Source organism: Larus michahellis, chromosome Z (genome assembly GCF_964199755.1).
Source record: "Larus michahellis chromosome Z, bLarMic1.1, whole genome shotgun sequence".
In the NCBI taxonomy this organism is placed as follows: Eukaryota; Metazoa; Chordata; class Aves; order Charadriiformes; family Laridae; genus Larus; species Larus michahellis.
In genome coordinates this window covers 17,349,881-17,374,445 of record NC_133930.1, presented here as the reverse complement: position 1 = coordinate 17,374,445, position 24,565 = coordinate 17,349,881, and the positions used below count along the sequence as shown (strand labels likewise).

Below are 24,565 nucleotides of genomic sequence, written 5' to 3'. Positions count from 1 at the left end.
TTAATCCCAGTAATAAATGGTAGGGAGGAAATTGCCAGATTACAATCCTGCTGAACCTTTTCCTCTGAGTACCAGGTGATTGTGTTAGAAATTACTCAAAGGCTTCTTGTGATAGGAGGAATTACTGAACAGATTGCATATTAATTCTTCACTAGACACATAAAACTGTTCAAATGCAAAGATTTTGAAGTCTTCACAGATGAATCAGAAGAGTATGAGTCTTTTGCTTATAAAGAAGCATAGTTCATCATTTCCTGAGGCTTTACAGAGCAGAAATAATAATGTATCTAATGAGCCTAATACTAATCTAATTTACATTAACCAATATATATTGGTATAAACTGGTATAATACCACTGCTATAAGGCAATTCTGATTTTTTCTGGGGTAAATGATATCAGAATCACTCCATTCTATACGTTGGTGATTCGAAATGTCTCATGATTAATTACAACGACAGACATGCTGGAGTGTAACAAACTAAAGAGAAGTTTGCTTTAGTAAAAGAACTGCTTTCCAACAATTTCCTTCATCTTACTCAGTTGGCTGCACATGTGGGTCTTTAGTTATTTCAATAAGATCTGGTTCTGCAATTTCTCCTTCACTTCTGGAAAGGCCTTTTGCTCCCTGATGCCTTGTGACCGTCCACTTCTCTGCATAGCCCTGACGCCAGCCCCAGTCTGCTGGTGTTCACATGCACTCTGCTACAAACTGCAAGCTATTGCTTGGGGAACGAAGGAGAAAAGCAGCTTTTTGCCATTTTATAACTCACCTCAGATTCCTGCAAACATAAAGGTTAAAACTGTCCCAAAGCTACTGCAGAGCACATTGATGAGTGGCAATGTCCTGTTCCCCTCCAGCTGCCAGCCCTGTGGAGTCAGAGGAAATACTCTGGGTGTGCAGTCGTGATCCAGCTAAGCATGTGCTGAACTGCCTTTGTGCTTACCTGGTGTGTGAGAGTGGGGCTGACATGCCTACAAAGAGAAAGACAGGAATAAATCCAGCACTACCCAACCAGTAAGGCTCAGCACAACTTACCAAAGTGAGGATTTCTGGGAGCACGTTCAGGACTCTGCTGTTACTTCATTAGCTTTCTTGCTGGTGGACAGAGGACTGGTCTCTGTTTGTGGTCTTATCCTGCTCTTGCTGTAGTCACTGGCAAAACTCCTCTCAGCCTCTAAGGACACAAGATAAGGCTTGTCTCTCTGCTATCTTTTCCTTTCTCCATCTGTTTTCCCACCTGTGTTTACACAGGCTTGCCTTCATTCAGCAGCCCAGACGTAAGTTCCAAGAAACTATAACCCCTTTTTGCCTTTTTTAACGGATACTGTGTTAGGGCTGAAGGAATGCCGATATTGCTAGGGAAATCCAAACTGAGTGAGTAGGAAGTGTAGGTATATTTTATGTATTAGGCCTGGGGGCCCCAAGGAGGTTTTGCTGTGTTTGCAGTTGGAGGGAGTTTCCTAGTTCCAGTAGGTAAGTGTGCAGTAATTCGTGGTACCCAATTTGTGATGTCTCCATTGCAGTTCCCCCTCCCCATTGTTTTTTCTCCCATTGAAAATCCCAATGGTATTGTGACACTTGGAGTCATTCAAGAAATCAATTTGCGGACTAACTGAAACTCATATTGCTTAAAATATTTTTTTTCTATGAGCTTACAGGTATGTTGAACATATAGAAGTTCATGTGATTATTTAAAACTCATTTTAAGATATACATATGGGAGTTGCTGTGTGTGAATATGAATACAAAAATGTAATGGTTTACCTCTTCAGTAGTAACAAGAGACAAATACAAGTTTTATTTTACTTATTCAAAGGCAGATATTACTAATTGTGATGAATATCATCATTCATCTAGAAAAATTATGTATAAATCAAATTCTCATCCCCATCTTCCCGGAATATGTCCCAGAGACATATTATGGCATCTTTTCTTTTTTGGGTTTATTTTTTCTAATGTGTAGTTCATGGAATACTGTTTTATTTCACTTAAATTATTTAATACTGTTTTAACAGTTATCCTTCCACACTTGAAATTCTAATAAATTGTATCTTGCATTTGCTTCAGCTTGTAGAAGGCCAATTAGCCAGAACTTCTTTGACCTACCTATTATTTATGGAGCTTTTCCCCATTTTGGAACAGCAACTGTCAGTATATTTTAGACCAGTGCAGTGGAAAATAATACCATGGGAAATGTTGAGTCACTTTAGATTATATTTTGCCACTTATTTTTTTCTGGGTATACTCTAGGTACTTTCTTTTGATAGACTACTTTTAAAGATTTGCAGCATAATACTGATTGTAAATAGAGAAAATGCTGTTAAAGTGTCTAACTGCTCACTGCTTTAGACCTGGACAATGTGACATCATATACAGTTTTACATTTTGCAAAAGTACTGTATATGGCTACTCCTTATTCAAAGTAGTCCAGTCCAAGTAATTAACTATGTGTAGCCTCCCGGAGGTGTGATTATTCACATTCTTAATGGCAAATACAAAATTAAATGCTTTAAGGGAGCAGGATCTCCAGATCTCCATACCAACTCATTCATAAAACACTTTTCAGATGAACAGTATGGAAAATTTTTCTAAAAGTTGTCTGCAAAAGGTCCTAAAAATGAAAGTCATTTTGGCACCAACTAGTCTGCCATTTTGAGGATACACTTCCTCATGATATAGCGTAATTCCTTGTTCTGCATTACATTGTTCTTTTGACACCATATTTTACATAGAAAATACCATGTAGTCAGAAGAACTTCTTGCTATCCAGACAACTATCCAGAATATTATTTTTAAAAGTCTAAGAGACTCTTTAAGAAGAATAGATAGTATGAAAATAACTTACTCTGTGAAGCTAAAAGGTAGAAGTGGGTTTGGATTTAGGAGTTTTATTAATTAGCAAATGTAAATATAAATTTAACAGTATTAATAATGCTGGTAATAATTCTCACTATTTAAATAACATCATCTTCAAACCAAATTATAATTTTAATTCTGCAAATTCATAAACAGTATAAATTTTTAATTTAGACTTAAGACTTACACTTTAATTTAGACATAAAAGAACTAGACACAAGTAAAATATCACATCAGCATACCTTGGAAATCTGAGGTGGCCAACACAGATAAACCAGAAGATGATTTTGCAATTACCTTCAATTTTACACAGCAGAATTTAAACTAAATATTTGACTTTAGATTAAATATTTAATCTAAATATTTAATTCAGAACTGACAGTCTCTGATCATTTGTTTAATAATTTAATGGAAAAAAAATGAAGTGCAATATTTTTACAGTCCACTTAAATTCAAGTTGAATACTTTAATTTGTAACCGTTATTGTTTGCCAAACTCAAGATGACAAGAGCATAACACTGAATACGTAAGGAACTAAGTGGATTTTTTCAACAGGGAATAGAAAATATTGTTTAATATCTTCATCAATGACATAGACAGTGGGATGGAGTGCACCCACAGCAAGTGTGCAGACAACACCAAGCTGAGTGGTGTAGCTGACATGCCGGAGAGATGGGATGCCACCCAGAGGGATCTGGACAAGCTCAAGAAGTGGGCCCATGTGAAACCCATGAGGTTCAACAAGGCCAAGTGCAAGGTCCTACACCTGGGTTGGGAGAACCCCTGGTATCAACACAGGCCAGGGGATGAAGGGATTGGGAGCAGCTGTGAGGAGAAGGACTCGATGGATGAAAAGCTGGACATGAGAGGGCAATGTGTGCTCACAGCTCAGAAAGCTAATGGTACTCTGGGCTGCAGGTTGAGGGACGTGATTCTGCCCCTCTACTCCACTCTGGTAAGACCCCATCTGGAGTACTGCGTCCAGCTCTGTGGTCCTCAGCACAGGAAAGACATGGACCTGTTGGAGCAGGTCCAGAGGAGGGCCACAAAAATGATCAGAGGGATGGAGAACCTCTCCTTTAAGCACAGGCTGAGAGAGTTGGGGTTGTTCAGCCTGGAGAAGGCTCCAGGGAGACCTATTTGCAGCTTATAAGAAAGATGGGTACAAACCTTTTAGCAAGGCCTGTTGCAACAGGACAAGGGGCAATGGTTTTAAACTAGAAGAGTGTAGATTCAGAATAGATAGAAGGAAGAAATTTTTTACGCTGCGGGTGGTAAAACACTGGCACAGGTTGCCCAGAGAGGTAGTAGATGCCCCATCCCTGGAAACATTCAAGTTCAGGTTGGACGGGGCTCTAAGCAACCTGATCTATTTGAAGATGTCCCTGTTCATTGCAGGGAGGTTGCACTAGATGACCTTTAAAAGTTCCTTTTAACCCAAAGTATTCTATGATTATATGATTGAGATATTAAGATGTATTACACTGAATTATACTTAATAGTGTATCAGCATTAACTTTACAGGAAATATGGGGACTTAAAAACAGCTGGTTATATATGTCTTGTCAAAAATTACAAAAATCATTAGAGAATGGCTAAAATGGATTGGCTTATTGCATCCAAATGTGCCTTGAAAATTAATACATGCCCAAAATGTCTTTTTTCCGTATCAACATTTACTTATATCACAGTAGATAATACTTCAAAGGCTCTGCCAAGTTGTTTTAATGAATTTCACATGGAAATAATGAGAGGCCTGCTCTGAGTAAGTCTCAAAACATCCAAATTAGTAGCCTGTTATCACACTGCTTTTCTTAGACCTGCTATAAAGTAGCATATTAAGCTTTATTTAAGGAAATAGACTGATAAGAACAGCAATTGTCTCGAGAAATGGGCTTCTCATAGATAGGTAGCAGAAAAGACAAATTCGTGACAAAGTAAAGAAAAACATATACTTTCAGGCTTGTTGACAGACATTTTTTAAAATAAGTATTCATAGAAGCATAGAATTGCCTAGGTTGGAAGGGACCTTTCAGACCTTCTAGTCCAACCATCAACCTAACACTGACAAAAGCCATCTCTAAACCGTATCTCTAAGCACTATGTCTACCCGTCTTTTAAATACCTCCAGGGATGATGCCTCAACCGCTTCCCTGGGCAGCCTTTTACAATGCTTAATAACCCTTTCCATGTAAAAATTTTTCCTAATATCCAGTCTAAACCTCCCCCCTGGTGCAACTTGAGGCCGTTTCCTCTTGTCCTATCACCTGTTACTTGGGAGAAGAGACCGACCCCCCCTCGCTACAACCTCCTTTCAGGTAGCTGCAGAGAGCAATAAGGTCTCCCCTCAGCTTCCTCTTCTCCAGGCTAAACAACCCCACGCTCCTCATAAGACTTGTGCTCCAGACCCCTCACTACCTTCGTTGCCCATATTCCTTTATAAATCCTGTCAAAGTTTGGGTCAATGAAAGTTAGGCAGTTCTTTTCAGAAGAATAATTTTTCCGCCAGGAAAATTGTGCTATCTCCAATGAAATAAATGTACTGCTCTGACAATTAGAAATACTGTTAGAAAAAAAATAGGAATAAAACCTCTCTAATTAGACCACTTACTGTACCAAATATTTCACATACATATATACAAAGGTTAAGAAAATGAAGGCTTGGGAGGCAGACCTTTAGGGAAGACAGTAATGGAAAGAAATATAGCAAAAGAATAACCTTTCACCTGTATTTTAGATTAGGAAAATGGTGATAAAATGCCCATCATAGATACCTGTCTCCAGCTGCTTCTAGCTCATCTATTTTGAGGTTTTCTCCTTGTCTCACAGTAGCTTTGGAGACAAACCCTTCTTTTTCCAAATGTGGGGGTTATGTCCCAAGGATAACATCCTGCATGAAAAGGACTGGTAAAATACTGTTTGTGGAGGGTGCTGATATCCCTTATCATCTGCTTCTTTTTCCTATTGACCATTTCCTGTCTCCAGAAGACTAAACCCCCTATTATTACTATTGACTGTTACACCATAGCACCATGTCATCCTCAAACATAGAAGAGAATATTCTTTTCAGTCCCCATTGCATTCTCTTCCTCTCTTCATATATATGACATGATACATATGGGACATCTTCATAAAGGAGAAATTATCTCAGCTGTTAAGGGCGCTGGCAAGCAGGAACAGATATTTGCAAACAAGAATTGTGTTCCTAACTTGCAATGAGGGGACAATTCCACAAGTAAGTAAGCATGAGTCTCTACCTTACTGAATGAAATACGGTTTTGCATTTTTAATTGCTATATTAACAGGGGTGTAATTCTCCTTTTTCTCATCTTTTACTGTTTAAAAAAATCACAATTTCAGCCGTGCTGTTTAGGGCACATTTTCTGTTTCTTTTATTTGTTCTATTAAATTAGAAAATAATTAAAATAAAATAAAACAAAATAAACAATGAACATGTTAAGAGTTCATGTGTCAGAGCCATAAATTTCAAATTACTACAAACAGACAATAAAAACGTGAAATAAACTAACCTGATGGATTTTTTGTTTTGTTTTGTTTTGTTTTTTAATAGTATGCAAAAGCTATCACAAATAGATAGATTTAAATTAGGTCTGGGTAAATATTTCAAAAAGTGACACGAGATTGAAACTGCGGCATTCGGGAAGTTGTTTTGGACCCCTAATTGTAATTGCCCATTTTCAATCCCTCTTCAAAATAGTAACTACTCAGCACTGTATCTAGGCCTCCTTCATGAACCCTCTCTCCAGTTGTTGAACCCAGATATCTGAAAGCAACTTTACAGACAATTGTTGGCATTTTTTAAATTAAGAGGTCATGCAGGCAGTGTCTCTTACTGCTTGTCTGCAATTACATATTTAGTGTAAATAAGGTGGGAAAAGGTGTGGGTTTTGCGTAGCTTTCTTTTGGACAGTCCAGATTACAAACCTGGCTGTAAAAGACAGTAATTGTCTCCCTTTTCCTTCCTCCTTAAACTCTCTCCTTTGCTGCAGGAACGTTCCTGCTGAGCAGTGACTATATTTTAAGGTATCTTAAATATAGGACTGAATTCAGAGCTAAATCTTTCCTGAGCCTTTTCATTTCCATCCACTCCATAGGTCTGGATTTGGGGGATATCACTTTGGTTTTTTTCCTCCATACTCATGACTAATACGAATGTAAATACTGTTTTGCAAAACAACTGTAAAATAAAATCTGCATAGCTATATGGCATCACATTTAATTTTTATTTTTTTTTTAGAAAATAGATTACTGAAACTCATTTAATTAGTGCAAGCTACACTCTGACTAATCATAAGACCTAGTGCTAGTCTTTTTAGTATCTATAACAACAGGCAGCATTTCCAGTTTTCTATTATGTGCACTAGTGGTAATATATTGAAAGATAAAAATAATACATTAAAAATTAGAAAAAAAATTATAGACATATGTTTTCCAGAGTATGATAAAGAAAAAGGAGATAGAAATGCAGAAGTACGTGTTAAAGCAATCACATTTTTATCATATGAAACAGCTTCTCCCTGTTTCCTGTAACAGAGATGGTTAAGTCAACATGGAACTGGGAAATTGCTCCATTTCAGAAAGAGTGGGGTGTCTTGAAGGTTACTGTTTTGTTTTGTGGTGGTTTTGTTTTTTTAATTGCCTGAAGTTTATATAGTCCTCTCCTGACAAAAAAAAATCATCACTCACATTACTTGTTGTAAAGCTGGGAGCAGATTGCCCTGAGCTGAAGGTCCCTTCCTGTGACTGGCACACCAAGAAAGTGCCTATTAGCTAGTTTCTGCTCAGTACACAACTTCAGTAGCTTGAAGGGAATCAAGAACTATTGATCTTTGCACCATGCCAAAGAGTTGCTGTTATTAAGAATGATGTTAGAGAAGAAGAATATCCTAAACCTGCTGGTTCTGGGAAACTTGTTCTGGAGATTTACGAGGTCCATGTGTGGAAAGAGTTTTTGTACTTCTAAGTTTTGCCCATAATAGTTTAGTAACTCATTGTTCTCTATAAAACAAAAAATATTCTAATCCACTAATCATAAAACATTCCCAAATGTGGTAGATTGACTGACCCAAGTCTTTGAATTTGATTTTCCAACTTTCTTCTGCTGCTGAAAGTAACCAGATGGTTTAAATAGCTGCTTGCCCATTTGCACAGCAATGTATATGCCTGCTACAAGATGAAACAAGCTTCCTGCTGAGAGACTGAAGCAACAGTCAGCTGTCCTCAGCTGGAAGGACACTTCATTATATCCTGTAATGTTAAATGTGACAGATGATCGGAAACCTGTAACAGCTTTGAAAGGGGACAGAGCACTTAATAAACTCCTGCAGTTCAGAAATGCATAGAAACTGCTAATTATTTTTACTTGATTTTAATATGGAGTGCACTATATGTCTAAAATACTAGTTAACTTATTTATTCATTAAAAAAATTAATTCCTGCACCTAGTAAAATGAACTTTTCCTTCAATTCTGGTCTTTGTGTCCTTGCAAAACAAAGCTGATAATAATTCCTTGTATAAATTTTCTACATATACCATCCTAAGCTAAGAAATATGTTCCATGGAGACGGAACTGGTTTGGTTTCATTTAATGAACCAGCTAACTACGGGACTTATGACTGTTTCATTTATCAACACAGTTTACCTATTGGTGAATACATTTTGTCACCAAGGCAACTTTATATTGTTATTTTGATTTTTGAAGTTTTTCAGTATCTAGTCAAATGTTAATGTGACATAGAAAGTTGAGTAATTACATCTGAGTATAATTTATATGGAAAACTAACTGTCAGTTCATGGATAGGTGCCACACACAGTCAGATAAACTGTGCTGCTTCCCAGAGTAAAAAAGGGTTTTTTCCTAGGTCTATATAAAGTGGAAACAGGAAATTACTGCTAGGATAGCCGGCCCACGTACCCATCCAGCAAAGACTAAGCAAGCCATGCAACATCACAAATGGTGCTAGAGGTGAACTGCTCCCACATCCCCTGCAATTATTTTCTTGAAGAAAAAAATGTGTAGGAATCACGTAGCAACAGGGAAGGGTGAAAATTATCTCCTACAGTGGCATATCAATACAGTCCACAAGAACGATGAACCTGATCTCAGTTGGAACCAAAACTATGACACTTACAAAAGGCCTACTAATCCTTATTCTTTAAAGGTCATCCTGTGGGTTGTCTCATTCACTTTATCTCATTCGTGTTTTCCCAAAATCAGTCTTCCTTAGTGATGTCTTTCAGGTATGTAGAATTTCCTCTCCAGAGTGTTTTGACACACTAATGCAATAATAAGATATGATCTACACGTTCCCTCTTTTATGAGATACAGATATGGGAAAGCTTCTTTAGAAACTTAGAGTGTTCCAAAAACTGAACTTGATGCTTTTGCTGAAATACGGCCATAGAATCACAGAATCATAGAATCATTTAGGTTGGAAAAGACCTATAAGATCATCAAGTCCAACGGTTAACCTAGCACTGCCAAGCCTACCGCTCAGCCATGTCCTATGTATGCGTGCAGCTGATATATTGGAGGTCAGTTTTGATTATTATAATTACAGCCTTCAGAACAGGCTTAGCCTTAAACTTTTCTTATTGTGCTTTTTAGTCAATGTCTTGACAGCAGGAAGTACATCGTATTTGAGACCTTTTCCATGTTCTTTTGAGAGCTGCATTGTTCTGTGGGAAAGATCTTGTTTTAGCAGAACATAAATTGTGATTTTCAAGGACAAATGAATTACATTTCTATTAACTATGGACTGTAAGAACAAATGAATGTTTTTAGCATCATTTAATGCTTCCATATAGTCATTTTTCATTAGTACAGTGATTGACAGTTGTTTCAGAATGTTCTAGGGAACAGTTGTCCAAAGAGACTAAATAATGAAAGTAAAACTTGCATTAAGAGTTGAATTACAGGTTCATTGTAGCCTAATACATAATTATTAATTCGAATTGAAGACATTCTTTTGTTTGGAAAGGAAAGATAGAAGTATTTGACACTTTGAAAGTGCCAGTGTGAATGCACTGCACTATGCCAACCACAGATGGGAATATTAGTGAGTAATATGCTGCCACCGCTTTCTTTTTATGCTAATAGAGAACCTTGTTTGTCCAAGCTGTTTGAAAATAGTCTGTGCCCTTTGTGTTTGACTGCACACTACTGTGCTATTGTTTGTATTTCATAGTCTGTTTAAATCAATTGAACATCAAGGAGAACATAATTGTTGAGGTCACCTGGTGTACTTGATGCCGCTAAGACTCACTTTAAATATACCATGGATGCTTTCATTACTTTGTTCTCTTCATGAAATCTATTGTTTATTTATTTGTTAAAAAGAATAAAAAATTACTTTGATTTATTTAAAAGAACACAAATGTTTGATGGGAACACGTTTTGACATTCTGTGTTCTTCCTCTCTGGTCCAAGTAAATGACATTTCATATATTATGTCTTATTATGCTTGAGAGTTTGTTCGAAATAAATAGCTAACAGATGAAATGAACTTAAATGAAGAACATATACAATGAACAAGCACATTAGCCTTGTGGCCAGAGTACAAATAATGCTATTGATAAGTATAACAAAGCACTGTAGATAATGTATCAGTGACTATAATACAACTCTAATCAGTCAAGAAACTGCTGGAAATGCATTACGTTGGTATTCATCACATGTTACTTTTTCTGTCAGAAAGCTGTAGTTCCTCTTTTGAACGAGACCATTCAACTGCAACTGAGAACATGAAGCTTTCCCTGCTTCCTGACCAGGCAGGCTCCACAGTGGCACTCCCTGATCAGTTTCTAGGCACTGGGACATTTGTCATATCTTTTCTGACCCATCCTTTATTATTTTATCTAACTAGAAGACTCTATTATGGTTACTAGGAGCCTTCCAAAAAGATGTTCTTCAACCAGAAGTTGTGGGCTGACAGGGTTTGCAGAATACAATGTATAGTTTTCAGTGATTCTTTCCATTCCCCTTACTTGACAAGAATAATAGAAGATTAAAGAGGGGGGAAAATAATTATATTTATTGTGGTAATATCCATTAATTCCATGGTCCCATTGTCCTGTGATGAAATCCAACATTGTCTCTTACGGTTTCTTTCTTTCCTTCTTGTTGAAGTAATCTAAAATACTGTGTTCTAAATTAATAATTGATGAAAACATACTTTCTCCATTTTTTTTACACTCATCGGAATGGTTGGGATCCATAGTCAACGTCTGTTTTGTTTTGGGCATGTGTTGTTTTTTAAACTCAAGTACTTTTGTTGAGTGTAGCAAAAGACACCTCCTCATGTCTCTAGTATTGTCTGCAGAAACTTTAAGCGCAGAAAGCTGAAAATCAAGAGATCATTAGTAACACAGATTTTCCAGCTAGTTATCTCTAAATTCAACCATGGATTGTAAAACTTTATTCTGTGTGAGATCTGAAGAGTATCTTCGGAAATGGAGTAGGCACTCACTGCATTTAACTACTTCCTTTGGGCAAAATGTCCTTCTTGCTCTTGTAACTAAAATGCAGTGGGTTCAATCAAAGGAGAAGGGGTCAGGGTGAGCTGGGGGATAGAAGAGGAAAGGACTGGCTTCTCTTTGACCCAGCTGGCTCTTTACGGTAAACTGTCATTATTTCATGGGCATCCAGTTTTGTGAGGGACATCAGGTCAAGACTCTTACAGTACCCATTAGAGTCTATAAATTCTCCCCATAGCTATTGGTGTTTAAGTACATTCTGTGCTAGTACTGGTCCCATGTTGATTTACTTTGATTTATCCACTTTCATTTAAGCATCTTTGCCCCTAAGCCTTCCAGGTTAGGTGGCATGTGGAAATTCTTCAAGAAGAAGTATGAGACGAAAAGCCATCAAGGTTCTTTATGTTCTAGATTAATAAAAAATGCATTTTTTTAAAGACATTAAAAAAAAAGAAAGAACTGTGCTAGCACTTTGTAGATCTGAAGTAAAGCCCGCAGAATTCTTTATTTTTGTTAATGAGGAATATTTAGTTTTCCACACTTGAGAATGATAGTTTTATTGAGATTGAGACTGATTATTTTTGGTAGACACACAAGCAGGGTAGGAGGAAGTTTCCTAGCTAGTATTTCAATATGAACAAATATGAACTCAGTGCTCTTGGCTGCTAGAACTGAGTAGGGAAAATATATCTCACCCTGCCTGAGCCCAAGAATTGTTTGTATTTCTAAGTGTGTTATTCTCCAGCTTGCAAAAGGATCAACTCAAACACTTCTTTTTGCAATTGACTTTTTAAATTTTTGTCTTTTAATATAAATAAATCAATAAATAAATATTCTACCCCATATGTTTTGCTGTTACAAGCCTTGAACATTGACTTTCGCCTTTATCCAGTAACCCTCTTCCGCGGGGTTTGAAAATCAGCAGTTGCAAGTTTGGGGCTGTTTCTTGGGACTCTGCATACAGCTTTGGTCTCCTCTGTTCCAGAACGATGAATTGCTTTTGGAGGCACTTTCAGAGAAAGGCTAATAGACTAATCAAATGGAGTGGGCAGAGGTTAAAAAGGTTCTGTGTTTTAGCCCAATGAGAAAGAAAAAGTCTAAAATCATAAGTTTCCTCTCCCAAAATACCTAGGATATAAAACCCAAGGAAACAGAAGGCATTTTCATGCTTGAAGCATTTTTTTCTTAGAACAGCTCTTATATTCAAATATCAGTATATCATGTACTAAATTAGTTTAGTAAATCTGGTGAATGATTAAAGGAATTGGTCCTCTATGTCAGCTGGACAATTAAAACAAATCAATAGAATCACTTGGGCTAACCGAGTCAGCAAGCTGTGTTTGACAGCTGATGGATCATTTCTTACAGCTTGAAGAATTTTTTTTTAAAAACCCTGATAAAATCAGTGTCCAGACCAAGAAAACCTATAAGCACGGCTCTTAAAGGACATTAGTTATTTTTTGAGAGTAGCAAAACTAGAATCAAATACCTTCAGAATTGTCCCTGCAACCTGGCACAAACAGCAATAGAAAAATTGTTGCTGAGTACTGAATTATCACTCGTTAGCGCTGAGTCACTTCCTAGCTTTTAAGTTTCACATGGCTCAGTAACTTGTTTGTTTTCTCTGTGTGTTGAATTTTTCTCTCCCCAGAGATTTGCCTTTTGACCAAGGGCCGTCGAACTGCCAGTGTGCGAGCAGACACGTATTGTCGCCTGTATTCCCTCTCAGTGGACAACTTCAATGAGGTTCTGGAAGAGTACCCCATGATGAGAAGGGCCTTTGAAACGGTGGCAATTGATAGACTTGACAGGATAGGTATTTTAATATTTTTTTTCCATGTTAGGAATTCTTAAAACCTTTCTATCTTTTCTTTTCCTTGAGTTGCATGATAAAATGCCCAGATTAAACCCTTCTTAAAAGTTTTTTTTCTGTTACATTGCAGTAAATGTTCTGTTGATCTATGAATAAGACATGTGTCCAGACAAGAAATTCTGCAATCTCACTTTTAAATAATAAAAAGCCTTGAGTTTTAGAAAGCTTTCATACTCCTCTGAGGATTATTTTGTATACTTCAGTTATCATTAGCATTATTTATTAATCCTGTATATTTCTTTTGCTGCGCTCAGCACCTGATAGCATTTATGCTGTTTCATGAGCAGTACATGACATTTTCCTACATAAATTGTTTACAGATGATATCTATAATGCTGGGAAGAGCTGAAGTCTCTCAGCACTCGCAAAACCCATGTTTGTTGAAGTGAATTAATCCTTTGCAGCAGGGCTCTCATTTTCCTCACAACAGGAGCACTGCTAGCATTGATGGCTGCACACTGGCATTACTCAGATCTGCTTGCAATCAGAAAAGCAGGCCAATGGTATCCAAGTGAAAGGCAGAAGGACATGGCAGATCGTCAAAACAGGGTTTGCGAAGTCTGCCGTTGTGCATCCAGACATTCTGGACCACTCTAATAGGCCATACTAGATAAAAAAGATGGTCTTCGGTTGGGAGAATTACACTCTGGTCATCAATAATGACACTGGTTTTAAAATGCAGCTGTGCATAAAAAATCATTTATCCTGTTTGGTGGTGTCTCCTCAACTTCACAGGAAAACTCAAGTGTAAGAATTTCCCCACGTCACTCTTTCTCAATACAGTTGTGCCTGAAGTTTCTTCAAAGTGAATACAGAAAGAATGGCAGGGCATTGTCATTGTGCTGTCTATTCAAAGACGAAGATGTGATTTGGAAGAAAGCATGTTTTCTTGAATATAGCAAGAGTAAAGAAATTAAATACAAGTATGAAGGTTTCTAATACTTAATAGACCTGTTTTAGTATTTTGCAGATTGTGAGCACTCAGTGCATTCATTTATCTTATCAAGACTTGCAATTTTTCTCTCAAGACTCTCTGGAAATGTAGTCCAAGTCTAATATGTGCTTAAATAATATTAGTCGTAACGTTCAGTCTGCTCTTGGAGTAGCAATCCTGTCAGAAGTGCTGTGTTTACCATACAAAATTTACACAGGACAAAAGATAAAATGTGATCCATTTTATCCAAAAAAGGAACAATTGAGTGCAATTGTGTTCCTGCGCATCTGATGACACAGAATAGTGTCTACATCTTGCAGACACCAAGAGCCATCAAGCAGACACCAGGACACAGTGTACAGCAGTCCTTATTGTGCAAGCAGGTGTCACATTATCCGTGAGTTCATATTAGTTCACATACATTTAAAAAAATGATTTCTTGCAAGCTAGCGGTCACTAGTTACTAATGTCTAATAATTAGTTCCAGGGAATGTGTTAAATGGCAGGTGTATTTATAATTTATGTAACAGTTTGGTGGAAATTAGGACAGTTCTGCGATGAGAAAGACATTATACACGCGGAACCCGATGGCTTTTTCCACCCTGTTGCGCAGTAAATTGCCATGGTTACATTTGCAGAATAATTGTAGTAACAGCAATACACGGCGAGTGAAGAGGCACAGAACGTCCAGGTGTCTTTGAGGGCAGTGGTGTTATGAAAGCTGGCTGTGCTGGCGCAGAGAGAGGGGGGACGGGGTGTTCCTGGAGGCCAGCCGTCCCTTGAGAGCTGCCTGCCAGCCTGGGTCGGTGTGGCACAGCCCGGCCTGTGCTGAGGCTTTTACAATATATAGCCCTTGGTGATGGGGGCCGAGATGCAAAGTCAGAGCAGGGGTCTCCCCCTGCGCCTCAGGCTCGCTAACTCTTCTGCCTCTCTGTGAAGGGAAGAAGAACTCAATCCTCCTGCAGAAGTTCCAGAAGGACCTCAACACTGGGGTTTTCAACAACCAGGAGAACGAGATCTTGAAGCAGATCGTGAAGCATGACAGGGAGATGGTGCAGACCATCGCCCCAGTGAGCCTGCAACAGATGCCCGCCCTGAACTCCAGCACCTCCAGCTCATCGTCGCGCGTCAGGACACAGTCCCCTCCCGTCTACACGGCCAGCAGCCTGTCCCACGGAAACCTGCACTCCCCCTCGCCCAGCACCCAGACGCCCCAGCAGGCCGTCATCCTCTCGCCCTGCTCCTACACCACCGCTGTCTGCAGCCCGCCTGTACAGAGCCCTCTGGCCGGCCGAACTTTCCAGTACGCCTCGCCCACCGCCTCGCAGCTCTCCCTCATGCAGCAGCAGCAGCAGCAGCAGCAGCCACCGCAGGCGCCCCAGCAGCCCCCCGGGGCCGGGCAGAAGAACGAGGTCCACAAGAGCACCCAGGCACTCCACAACACCAACCTGACCCGGGAGGTGCGGCCCCTCTCCGCCTCACAGCCTTCCCTGCCCCACGAGATCTCCACCCTGATCGCCAGGCCTCACCCCACCGTGGGGGAGTCCCTCGCCTCCCTCCCGCAGCCAGCCCCCGGCCCCGGCGTGCCACCGGCCGGCCGGGCCACTGTCCCCCAGCGGGTCTCACTCTTCCGACAGATGTCCTCGGGAGCCATCCCCCCAAACCGGGGGGCCGCGCCGCCCCCAGCCCCCCTGCAAAGGGATTCATCCGCAGTCTTAAGCACAGAGCCCGAGGGAGACAAACCGCGGTTCGCCTCAAACTTATGATCCCTGGTGACTGTGAGCGACAGACTTGTGACAAACCGAGCACCGTCCCCAGAACTGTTTTAGCCTGTTTCCTAATGTGCCCCAGCAGTCTACTATGAGAAAAAAAAATACTTTAGACAGCTTTGCCCTACGTAACGAATGTAAAGATTATACATATAAAATATATCTCAAAAAAAAAAAATTAAAAAAACTTGTTTGAATTCATGTCTTCCTTTCTTGCAACCATTAAAGAGTCTAAATTCAGCTGTAATACTTATTTTTAATGTGTCAACTTTAAAATCAGTCTAACAGATCTCTCTCTTTATGAGATGTGCTACTTTCATGGGAAAATTGTCAACACAATAACAAACTTCAAACAAGTATATGAAAAAAGAAAAAGAGAAATACAATCTAACAAACACATAGCACTGACTGAATGATATTCTGAAACCTCTGTTATTTCATATATTGCGTACACGTTGTTAATTTATCGTGAAGAATTCAGTTGTTATTTCCCATTGCATTTCATGTTAGCACTTTCCGTTGGGAATTAGATTGGAAAAGAAATAAATTGCAAACACCTGCAGTCAAAAGGCTGGCACTAGCACTCCTCTGGATAGGTTGTAACCTCACGACATGTCAACCCTTCTGTTGTTTCAGAAAACTGGGTGGACTTCAATCTTGACATTGCTAAAGACTTTTACAAAGACTATGAATATTGCCATTGTAAATAACTTTTTAGACCCAAACAAAAATAGCTGCTGTGTGGTGTACCATTGCAAGGTCTTTGTTTAGGAATTTAGGTTCCGCTCTTCACTTCAAAATTTACAGTTTTAAAATTTGTTAAAGCTAAGTGCAACACAACTGTTAAATTGTAATGCAATGGCTTAAAACCTACAATGTTACTTTTACATGCAATGTTTTATGCAAAATTGTACGCTTGATCCTGCAAACCGCTTGCACTTCACCAATACCATCACTTTTCTTCTCCTTGCCCTCAGTAGTGTCTGAGAATATTCCATGCATGCTTTGGGGAAAAAAAAAAAAAAAAAACACACAAAAAAAACCCAAAAAACAAAAAAACAACAAAAAAAACCCCCACGTTAAAAATAGGTTCGGTCAGCCATTGTAGGAAAAGGCTTTATGGTATCTTAGAAAATAATAACCATTCATTAATTGTGTCTACCTTAAAATTCCTAAAATGCTGACTTTGAATCTCTGGTTTAAGTCTAGAAGTGAGATTTTTCATTTAAACAATTATTTGTAAACCACGGCTTGATTTAGGCTTTCAGGTGCTTTCTGTGTCTTCACTGTAGTTTTGTAGTTGACTGTGGTGTTAATTTACAAAAATAAATATAATATAGCATCAAGTCTGTCTGGAAATGCACGATTTGCTCTGTGTATATCGTAATTAAATGGTTAGTATATCCTAAGGCATGTAGTGTCAAACATAGCCCATAGGTACAAGGTTTATTATTTTTTATGTCTTCAAAACAGAAAGGAAATGGTGACAGAAAGCAGGGTTAAAGCATACTGTTTTGTGAACGTTTTGTTTTGTTTGCTCAAACCTTCATGTTATCTTATCCACAAAAAAAAGTTATTTCGTAATCATTTGTGCCTGATATGTCACATTAAATAGAGATTGAAACTAAATGTGTCATAATTTAACTCATTGAAAAATCAGCATTATGGATATGATACAAGCATATATTCTGTTCCTTAAAATCCAGCTGACTCATGTTAAGGAAGCAAATGCAAAGGAATTCTTTTCCCATTAATGCTGAGTTTAACGATGCATGGAAAAATTAAATAACATCACAAACTACGTAATGCAGTGAATCCAGATGTACTTGAGAGCCAAGTAAATATTCTAAAGCTAACAGAGCTTGAACTCATGCTGCCTGTTATGCCTTCTACTAAAGTGGTACATCAAACAAATTTTTAAAAATCTTCCAGTTCTTGATGATTCCCACTCACCAGTAAAAAGCGATGTAATTAACCCATTAACATGCTGCTGCCATTAATTAAGTGGCCCAGAGTAGTATATGGGGAAGTGATTGTTTTAAAGTGGAACATTATGGATACGCTGCAAGACCATTTATTTATCCGTACAACACCCCTTATATTATTTTAATGCTAACAAATTCCGTCAGTTAATTAAGATCATATACTGATCTTTCAAACTCTTTAACGTTTACATTTAACAGGAGTTATGGGGTTAGTAGCGAAATATTTTTATATATATTTTTATTTTATTTTAAGCAATATGAAGAAATATTAATTCACATGGTCTTTCAGTGAAACCATAAATAATTTTTAATGACTTTGTAATAGAGTGGACAATATCTAGGATTTGTATGTTAATTAAAAAAAAAATAATGGTACAGGGTATAAAATTATATACGTATATATATATATGTATGTATGAATGTATATATACTTAGATTAAGAAACAAATGACTCACATTCCTGTAATATAAAGGTTCATTGCTAGTTTCAGAACTGACCTATTTTCTCTGTACATAAGTAAGCCCATAAGTATGGAATCTCACGTCTGTACAGGATGAAATGTATTAAAGAAAAAGGTTGGATCTTACTGCTGCTGGGAAGACTATAGATCTGATTGTTACAACAATTGTATGTTCAGGGATGAGTTAGATTTTTTCTTTTGTCTTTGCTCAAAGCCATAAAAATATATATAAAAGATTATTAATAAATTGAAGAAAATATCTAAAAAATAAAACCATGAGTATTTTTTTTTCCAATATCTTTATAACAGTTTTGCTTTACCATGAAAGAAGAACTGTTTGCGTTTCTCTTTTCTTTATTCTGAGCCCAGAACTTATAGGCACTAAGTATAGGGAGGGGGAGGGGAGAGGGAGGGGGAGGGGGAGGGAGAGAGGTGGGGTGGGGTGGGGTGGGTGGGAATAAAACTGCTTGAGTGAACTGTAGGAAAAAGAGGGCTTAGAAATTCGAGGGTACTACCTGATTTACTCAAGCAATTCCTAAGCCATATTTCCTCTGTAGATTTGAGGAATTCATTGTGCTAAAAACATCTTCCCCACAAAAGTCTCACTAACCTGTAATATTTCTTGAATATAAGTACTTGAAACTGAAGTTTGCTTAAGTATAAAATTTTAAATATCCTGGGGGAGAATCCCAAGTAGTTGTTGTAAGGAAACTGTATTCTATCATACTTCCACTTTATCTTGCTGTGTGTGCCAATCCCAAATGACGTACCTCTGAATCATAGAATCATCATAGTATCATAGTATGGTTTAGGTTGGAAGCAACCTTAAAGACCTTCTAGTTCTAACCCCCTGCCATGGGAAGGGACACCTCCCACTAGACCAGGTTGCTCAAAGCCCCATCCAGCCTGGCCTTGAACACCTCCAGGGATGGGGCATCCACAACCTCTCTGGGCAGGCTGTTCCAGTGTCTAACCAACCTCATAGTGAAAAATTTCTTTCTGATATCTAATCTAAATCTACCTTCTTCCAGTTTGAAGCCATTACCTCTTGTCCTATCACTACATGTGCTTGTAAAAAGTCCCTCTCCAGCTTTCTTGTAGGCCCTCATCAGATATTGGAAGGCTGCTACAAGGTCTCCCTGGAGCCTTCTCTTCTCCAGGCTGAACAACCCCAACTCTCTCAGCCTCTCCTCATAGCAGAGGTGCTCCAGCCCTCAGATCATCTTCATGGTTCTCCTCTGGACCCACTCCAACAGGTCCACATCCTTCTTATGTTAGGGACCCCAAAGCTAGAGTATTGTGTATAATAGTTTAATAACTGGTGCATAATAGTTGAGATTCCAAGGGAGCACTGATGTGGAAGTAGTTCATTAGTTACATTTTATGTCATTGTAAATGAAAAAGCATAGTCCATTCAAACCAATAGTAGATTTTTTTTAGTGGTTTTTTTTTTATTAACTTCAGCAGGATCAATGTAATCCTAGATTGATAAACTGTGATTTTAAGCAAGCATGAGTAGTTGTATTTTCAAATTGCACCCTAAAGTGTGTTGTAAATTATTTCTGGGATTTTTTTTTTTATTTTGCATTACTGAGGCACAGCTCCAGTCCAGTTGTAGTCAACGAAATGATTTCCAAAAGGACCTGCATTGTACTAGAAAATTCTTGTTTAGAGGCAAAATTCAGTTCTCCTGTCTACACTTGAGCACTGCACAGGCTATACTTTGCTGTTTGGTCCAGTCTTATTATTTCATACATGTTTGTGTACAGAACCCAAAGAAACAAAGCGTTGTTTTTAAGTGATATTTCATATCACTGTATATGACATTGATACGTACATACACACCAATATCTTTAAAATCTGTCCATTTCTAATATCTATATATACCTTAGCTTACTTCCTATCTTACCTTAATTTTAATTTAAAAAGTGGCAGCAGAACTGGAACCAAATTAAATTTTGTTTTAAATAGCAAACTTTCATGTCTTGATGCACGTCATTAAGAGTTAAGCTTAATATTCCTATTTTCAAAATTGACTCACAAGTTCTCACACTGACTTCAGTATTTCTAGCCATGTGAGCTCTTCCCTACTTTACACAGAATCACAGAATGATAGGGGTTGGAAGGGACCTCTGGAGATCATCTAGTCCAACCCCCTGCCAGAGCAGGGTCACCTAGAGCAGGTTGCACAGGAATGCATCCAGGTGGGTTTTGAATGTCTTCAGAGACGGAGACTCCACCACCTCCCTGGGCAGGGGAGGTGCCTTCTGCAGTACTCTGGCACCCTCAAAGTAAAGAAATTCCTTCTCATGTTTAGTTTGAACTTCCTATGCTAATGTTTGTGCCCATTACCTCTTGTCCTGTCCCCGGGCACCACTGAAAAGAGCCTGGCCCCATCCTCCTGACACCCACCCTTTCAGTATTTATAAATGTTGATAAGGTCCCCCCTCAGCTGTCTTTTCTGGACTGAAGAGACCCAAATCCCTCAGCCTTTCTTTATGAGAGAGATGTCCCAGTCCCCTAATCATCTTTGTAGCCCTTTGCTGTCCCCTCTCCAGCAGTTCCCTGTCCTTCTTGAACTGGGGAGCCCAGAACTGGACACAGTACTCCAGGTGCAGCCTCACCAGGGCAGAGCAGAGGGGATGACCTCCCTCGACCTGCTGGCCACGCTCTTCTTGATGCACCCCAGGATGCCATTGGCCTTTTTGCCCACAAGGGCACATTGCTGGCTCATGGTCATCCTGTTGTCCACCAGGACTCCCAGGTCTCTTTCCACTGAGCTGCTCTCCAGCAGGTCAGCCCCCAACCTGTACTGGTGCATGGGGTTATTCCTCCCCAGGTGCAGCACCCTACCCCTGCCCTTGTTGAATTTCATAAGGTTCCTCTCTGCCCAACTCTCCAGCCTGTCCAGGTATCACTGAATTGTGGCAGAGCCTTCTGGTGTCAGCCTCCCCTCCCAGTTTTGTATCATCAGCAAACTTGCTGAGGATGCTCTCTATCCCTTCATCCAGGTCATTGATGAACATATTGAACAGCACTGGACCCAGTACTGACCCCCAGGGAACACCACATGTCACTGACCTCCAGCCAGACGCTGTCTGAGCTCTATCTTTGAACCAGTTATCTATCCACCTTACTGTCCATTCATCTAACCCACAATTCCTAAGCTTCCCTATGAGGATGCTGTGGGAGACGGTGTTGAAAGCCTTGCTGCAGTCTAGGTAGACAACATCCACTGCCCTCCCCTCATCTATCCATCCAGGCATGCCATCACAGAAGGCTATCAGGTTAGTCAGACATGATTTCCCCTTGGTGAATCCACGTTGACTACTTCTGATAGCTTTCTTTTCCTCCACATGCTTTGAGATGACGCTCAGAACAAGCTGTTCCATCATCTTTCCAGGGATGGAGGTGAGGTTGACCAGCCTGTAGTTCCCTGGGTCCTCCTTTTTGCCCTTTTTGAAGACTGAAGTGACATTGGCTTTTCTCCAGTCCTCAGGCACCTCACCTGTTCTCCAGGACCTTTCAAAGATGATGGAGCGTGGCCCAGCAATGACTTCCAGCAGCTCCCTCGCCATTCTCGGGTGCATCCTATCAGGACCCATGGACTGTGGGTATCCAGTTTACTTAATTGATCTCTCACTTGATCCTCCTCAACCAAGGGGAAGTCTTCCCTCATCCAGACTTTCCCTGTTACCTGCAAAGTCTGGGACTCCTGAGGGCTGTCCCGATCGGTAAAGACCAAAGCAAAGAAGGCATTAAGTAACTCCAGCTTCTCTGCATGGCTCCTGTCTCATTCAACAGCAGGCCCATATTTTCTCTAGTTTTCCTTTTGCCTCCAATATACTTGAAGAAACCCTTCCTGTTGCCCTTGACATCCCTTGCCACGTTTAATTCCAAGGAGGCCTTGGCTTTCCTTGTTTCATCCTGCATACTCTGATGGCATGCTTGTAATCTTCCCAAGTGGTCAGTCCCTTCTTCCACGTGCTGTAAACTTCCTTCTTCCACTTGAGCTTTTTCAGAAGCTCCCTGATGAACCATGCAGGTCTCCTGCATCCCTTGCCTGATTTCTTGCTTTTAGGGATGCACCAATCCTGAGCTTGGAGAAAGTGGTATTTTAATACCAACCAGCTCTCTTGAGTCCCCCTGCCTTCCAGAGCGCTAGCCCACGGGATCTCTCTGAGCAGTTTCTTGAAGACATCAAAGTTAGCTCTCCTAAAGTCCAAGGTTGCAATCATACTTGTTGTTTTCTGCTTGCTACCCATGATCCTGAACTCTGTCTTCTCGTGATCACTACAGCCAAGGCTGTCCCCAACCTTAATGTCCTCCACCAGTCCCTCTGTGTTTGTCAGTACTAGGTCCAGTAATACTCCTCTCCTTGTTGGCTCCTGCACCAACTGATTAAAAAAGTTACCATCATATATGTGCACCCAGTTTAAAAAGAGAAATTTATAAGCATGAAAACCACATTTACGAACTCTTATTACGTGATTTAAGATATACACCACGTCTCAGGTGATTCTTGGCCTATGAATTGACAGACACAAGCACACATTTTAACTGAACCTAAACTTTGCCCCATCCCTGAAACTGTTCCAGTTATGTGATTTCACCTGCTTACAGAAGATACTATATGTTTTACCATTCTCCAGTTTTACAGGTCAGATTTGCAGTATGGTTCCCCCTGCACTCTGCTTTGAAGACAGTGTGCAGTGCTGAGTTAGTTCTTGCTGAAAGGTCATTGGCAAATTTGGATCAAGTAGAACCACAGACCAAAAGAGAAGAGAAGCTGACAAATGCCAAGTCTACAGCCAGTCCAAATTCACCTATGCATGAAAGGGAAGCAGGTACTTGAGCTATTTCTCTGGAAAGTTAGCAGACACCTGCAGGGGCTCTGATACTGAATCATAGGTCTCAACAAACCCAGCGTCCAATCTGAAAGTACATCTGCTATGTCATCTACTTCTGAACTCAACAGTTATTGAAAAGTTTGCATAGACACAGCCAGTAGTTCCTATAGCATTAGCAAAGTATCTTATCTGTTTTCTATTTAATGATTATTCTACTCTTTGGAGGCCCGTATTGCACTTGACATCATAAAATCTGAGATGTTCTCTGGGTGGTACACTAAGTGTGACCATTGCTCATGGATTTACTTACACCTTTTCTTCAGGGAGCAATATGTGTGCAGTCTCTGTCCTGTTTTGTTGCTGCAGTGTAGGGGTTTTAAATGGAGAGATATGGTTTTGAAGTAAGAAATTTTCCTCTGTATCAGAGGGCAATAACTGCAGATCTCAGTCTTCATTGTGGACAGTTAGGCATTTTGGGGTTCTAGACCAGAGTCTTTTTGAATTGGATTTTTTACTTCTCTGCAAAGTCAACATAAAAAATGGGTTTGCTGTGCTTGGTAACCAGAGGTGTAGTCTGCGTTGTTGAGATGCCTGCAGCATTTTGCATTAATTATTTTTTCTAAGCGCTGGAGAATTTACATCCAATTGTATTGGTGTCTCTAGTCCAGCCAAGAGGCAGTGTGAGTAATAACCGATGCCAGGTCATTGTCCACTGCTACAGGCAATGTTCTAGGTAAGGAAAGATGATGGGCAACAATACAAAGAACAATAAGTATTCCTAAGTATGACCTGGACTGACCAATTCACATCTGAATCCTCTATGACAAAGTAGATTATATTGTCACTGCAAACTTTGATGATTTTTTTTTATTTGCCAATCAATACCCATTCTGGCTATGATTCATCTTCATCCTTTGCTGAGTCATCTTGGCAACAGAAAAGTGTACCAATATTTGGAGCCAATGCTTTATCTCAATTGTATTTCAGTTTAGTTCATACCTGTATGTTGATACTCAAAAAAAAAGATTAAGAAATATTTAAAAAAACCAAACTGATAAAGGAAGTACACTGAGTGATTTTACCAACTGGTATTATGCTAATGCATTCCTCCACGAATTCCTCCAGAAATTTACTCCAGAAATAAACTTCCTTTATAGAGCATATGATAATCTTACATCAACTGGCACATAACATTAGAAAGCAAGCTTTCAGGCAGTGGGAAAAAATTCATCTGTTCACAACTGTATACATGACTGTAGATGGCATGTGCCCCCAAACACCATGTCATCTACTGTGTGGGTTAGGTCAAAGATAACCTCTGAGCTAGAAAGTGAGAGA

General features: G+C 39.4%; 1 protein-coding gene across 1 annotated transcript in view; it reads left to right on the top strand.

Annotated features, from left to right (window-relative positions):
• HCN1 (hyperpolarization activated cyclic nucleotide gated potassium channel 1) overlaps nucleotides 1-16,942 on the top strand; it is a 203,092-nt gene extending 186,150 nt beyond the window's left edge. The window contains exons 7-8 of the mRNA XM_074570419.1: nucleotides 13,007-13,171; nucleotides 15,102-16,942. Of these exons, the coding sequence (XP_074426520.1) occupies nucleotides 13,007-13,171; nucleotides 15,102-15,928 (992 nt within the window). The 3' untranslated portion in view covers nucleotides 15,929-16,942. The remainder of the gene's footprint in view (nucleotides 1-13,006; nucleotides 13,172-15,101) is intronic.
• Nucleotides 16,943-24,565: the final 7,623 nt, after the last annotated feature.